We start from the raw sequence: 4464 nt of genomic DNA on the forward strand, positions 1-4464 counted from the left end.
AGCCAAAGGCACAGACTCCACTGTTAGAGAAGATCCCCACAGCAAGTCTTTTAACTGCCACAGGATTTTTTTTGTTTTTGTTGTATAAAAAGCCTACTGAATTTAGTCAGATTCTCACACTTTATTGAAGGGTTATGTGATTGTCAAGTTATTTGTCTGCACAGCCACCAGTGTGTGCATCACAGCTGTAATGTGGAGAAGCACTTTATACAATATTTAAAGCAGAATAATACTCAAAGACAATGCAAATAAAAATCAACAATTTGCCAGTGATTTCCAAATAATTAGATCCCTTGATCTGATTACTATGACAGCACTGAAATCAAGCTTAAAATTATAAAAGTACTGTATAATTGTCAGCAGATTCATTTTATCAACAATGTTATTAGTTTATTTTCTTTTTCCTTCAGACTGTCTTCTGAAATGCGAGCTTGTTGAACATTCCTCAAGAGAGGAACTGGCTCAGAGAGGAGAGATTAAAAAACTGGCTCAGAGAGGAGAGATTAAAAACCTTAGCATATCCAAGGCCAACATTCAGAGATCAAGAGACTAAATACATTGGACACAATGCATGGGGAGAGATGATTAGGGCCTGAATAAGGATCTTACTAAAATTAGTGGTTCAAGAAAAGTGAAGGGAGCAGTTTAGTATACCCATTTAACACAGGGAAATGTGTCAATAATTCAAGGCTATGAATTCGAGAATGGAAAAGTAAAATTGGGGGGTTTTTTACAGAGTATATCATTTGTGGAATTCCTTCCAATCGTTAGTATGAAAGCAAGTACGAATTTTACAAAGGTTGTAATAGGTATGAGAATACATTTCCAGTTGCAAGGAGTAAGGTATGAGAAGAATTGCTTCTACCAAACTTCAGAGCATAAGCCAAAATTAATTTATGTTCTTAGGAAGAAAGTTACACTTCTGGGCAAATTCATCTATAATATTAAAATCCAAATTCCCAACAACCATAGAATATTTCATTGGGTACAGCTTCATGATCTTTTTAGTGAAAATTGAGACCATCTGCATCTACATCAAGAACAGGGTTATAAAGCCTGCATCAGTCTTACCTGTTTTCAGCTCAGCATTGCTATTCTACCCTAATTGTGTAAACAGCTTCTGACACCCAGAGACTCGGTGTCCTTGACACATGCTGGGGTCATGTCTTCTGCTAACAGAGAAACACACTTCAGCTACTTTTTTCTTTGTTGTCTACCTTCCTCAAATTTATTTCATTATCCACGTCTCAGCGTGACTATGTATTTTAAAACATAAACATACCTATAGTTGTAATGACAGTTCCAGCAAAGAAAAAGGCACCTCCAAGGTCCCAGTGGCTGCTGTTGTTAGAGGAATTTCCAATGGGACTGACTCCTGCGTTATCAGCCTCAACAGCGTGCTGCAAAGAAAACAAAGACTCAGCCTCCCGCATGCCTTAGTATCCTACGCAAGTTGGTATAGGCTCCAAAGGGAAATTTCTAGGACCATGGAAACAGCTTTGATCTAAGCTTTTTAATATGTGCTCAAAGTATAGTAGCATCTTTGGCACATGTAAGTTGAATAAACAACTGAACTGAATATTCATTAAGGTGGAACAAAGATACAATGCATAAACAAATGACAAAAGATACAAAGCAATTGAGAAGTAGAGGGCTGACACCACAAATTCATCCATAAATACCCTTCTCGTAGTGACTACTGCCACAGGAAGAATTCCTCAATGGAAACAGGTCATGTTAGAAGCAGCTAGAAAGGTGGTAAATAAAAATAATGTTTATGAAGTTTATTAAGAGAGTCAGCCAAGGATTTATATTCCCAGACAATTAGTAATTGATTAAGTAATTTATATTTTATGCTAACTACTGAAAAAATATGGCATATATATACCCCATATGAAATGAACAAATAAGATAGCTATAGAAACATCATGAAAAAACTTGGTGATCAGCTCAAACTTCCGACTTGCCGATCTCATGTCCACAAATACAGCATGATACAGAGACTCACAGAAAGTGCTTGAATTAACTGTATCCTGAACAGAAGCTGAGATAGATATACTGCTTCCTAGTCACTGTCCTGTGTACCATATAGTACTGAGTCAAACCAGGCAGACATATCAGCCTCCTGAATATTTGTTGGGAATTTCTAAAAATGCACCACATTGTATCATGGGGAGATACACATTCATTTTTCATTATAGCCTCACAGTCCAAAGGAAGATGGAGCTTAATAAATCAGCCTACAAAGCACAAAAATAAATCTCCCATCAGCATCTGGCATATTCACCTGAACTGCTCTAAGCTGACTTTTGAGATGCCCTTCAGCACGTATTTTCAAGTTGCTTTTAGATCTCACGCAAGCCATTCTTCACAATAGAGAAATTCAGATCGCATTCTAGAACAGCAGCTGAAATGACTGCCTTTCTGCTTTTCAAATGTTCCCAATTGAGTTTAATTTCCATAAAACCAGTGCAAAGGAACCAAGTTTCTCTCTTTCTGCCTCCTAACATTTCCAGCTCTTTGCTTTTCTCCCATTCTGGTCCAGCCTCATTTCATGTTGCTGTTACCAGCTGCTCACACTACTGCCAGACTTTCTCCTTCACACTCTGCTATTTGCTCCTCCTCCTAAATATTGCCACCAATCTTTAGTCGTGGTAGTTTCAGTGAGCCCAGTTGCTGGGCTCAACAAGTGAAGCAAAGTGCTGCCTCTTGCATCCTCTTTTTCTTTGGCTTTGCTCAACACGGAATTCCCACCTATCAACACAGGTTTGTTTTGACTTTTCTTATTCCATTTCTTTAACTAGTTCTCTTTTCCCTCGGATTTATGATCTATGAATTGTCACTGCGGTTTTCTATTTCACCTTTTCCTATACAGTCCATGTGCAAAGCAAGGTTAGCCATTCTATTTTACCATTGCCCCACTTCTTACCTGTTCATGTCTATGAGTTCTCTCTTGATCTTCTCTATAACCTCACATTCTCTTGTGGGTTTAGCACTGACTTTTAAACACATCCATTTAACACCACTTCTCTCCCTAGCCTTCAGGATACACTTTTCTTCTCGTTAATCCCAATGGCTTATCTGCCCCATTTTTTCTTTTCTTCCACTTCCATTTTTCTTCCACTTTCATTTTTCGCCTGTATTTCCAACTGACTTCATGGTCATAAATGTTCCTCTACTGCTTTTTTAGCCCGGGCTAGCTTCAGCTAATCTGCTTCCCAGCTTTCAGTTATTCATCACATTGCCTCACAAAAAGAGAAAGGAGCGGGAGGAGAGGCGTATGGGCAAGAACAGAGACAGCTACACCTAAAGAGATCAGTATGGGACAGCCTTTTATAAAAGTAGAGCTGCTAAATGCCAGGCTAAGCTGATTGTGAAACTATAGCATGAGCAAGTTCCAGGCTGGACTGGTTTCACTTCACGTGGGCAGAAAGCCAGGGCTCCTCAGCACAAGTCCATACCTCAAGAAACAGGGATATAGAGAAAGGATGTGTTTCCGACCAAACCCTTTGAAAGGGCTTCTATACCAGTTGCTGGCATATTGCAGGTCGTGTGAAAGCAGAGATCTTTGTTGGTTTATGCAGAACAGCATAAATCAGCATAACAGACAGGTTGCCCATTTAAATAGGCCATGACACACTGTCAGCTACCCTGGCACCGTACTTCTGCCAAGGAATGCTGTCTGCCCTCCCCGTGAGTGTGTGAATGTCAGCAAGCTAGTTACACTCAAATCACACTTGAGTTTATACAGTTTAGCAAGTCTTTTAGGGCCAAGCACTAACCCCTGAAGTGAAGGAGTGTCCTGTTGCCTTAGATAGCTTTGAGATTCTCAGGTTCCCTTCTCATCCAGAACAAATTCATTTTTTCTTTAAAGCTTGACTGACATCATTCATTTATAAATATCCAACTATTCCAATGCCATCTTTTAATATGTAGTATTTTGCATACAGTGATGGAGGACAAAAAGAGAGTAGCAAGACAAAAGCAGCCAGCAGCGTGCAGCTAACAGCACTTAACCAATTTCAGCTCATGCATGAGAAAAGGATGCCTTACTACTACCACCACAACTCCACCTACACAGAACTATCCTGCTAGATGAAAACTGGCACAAATTTCAAACGAGGACGCTATTACTGGCAAGACTTTCCCAGTTCACACAGGCCACAAAATTTTACAAGTTTCCAATCTGAAAATTCAGATAGGCTTTGCAGCAATGACCTGAAGAGACGCATCATTGGATTATCTCACACTAGGGAAAAAACTAACTTCCAGAGTGCAAAACACTATGTTAACAAACTATGGCAGCTGGTGTGGGGTCAGTAGCTCTGACCAAGGAAGCTGTGACGGTCCGGAGAGATGGTCTCGTGAAGGATCATCTTCCCGAGGCCCGGTGTCTTCCCTCAGCTGCTGGCAGGAGGGCCTGTGCAGAAGCTGTCAGCTCTTTAGTGATTATCAGCTCGTGAT

The 4464-nt window shown here is 40.1% G+C and overlaps 1 protein-coding gene across 1 annotated transcript in view; it reads right to left on the minus strand.

The window, feature by feature from the left end:
- Positions 1–4464, minus strand: part of KCNK10 (potassium two pore domain channel subfamily K member 10) — a 65420-nt gene that overhangs the window by 28448 nt on the left and 32508 nt on the right. Inside the window, exon 3 of the mRNA XM_008629693.2 lies at positions 1283–1400. Coding sequence (XP_008627915.1) covers positions 1283–1400 — 118 coding nt within the window. The remainder of the gene's footprint in view (positions 1–1282; positions 1401–4464) is intronic.

The sequence above is a fragment of the Corvus brachyrhynchos genome, unplaced genomic scaffold (genome assembly GCF_000691975.1).
Source record: "Corvus brachyrhynchos isolate BGI_N302 unplaced genomic scaffold, ASM69197v1 scaffold1, whole genome shotgun sequence".
Classification (NCBI taxonomy): Eukaryota; Metazoa; Chordata; class Aves; order Passeriformes; family Corvidae; genus Corvus; species Corvus brachyrhynchos.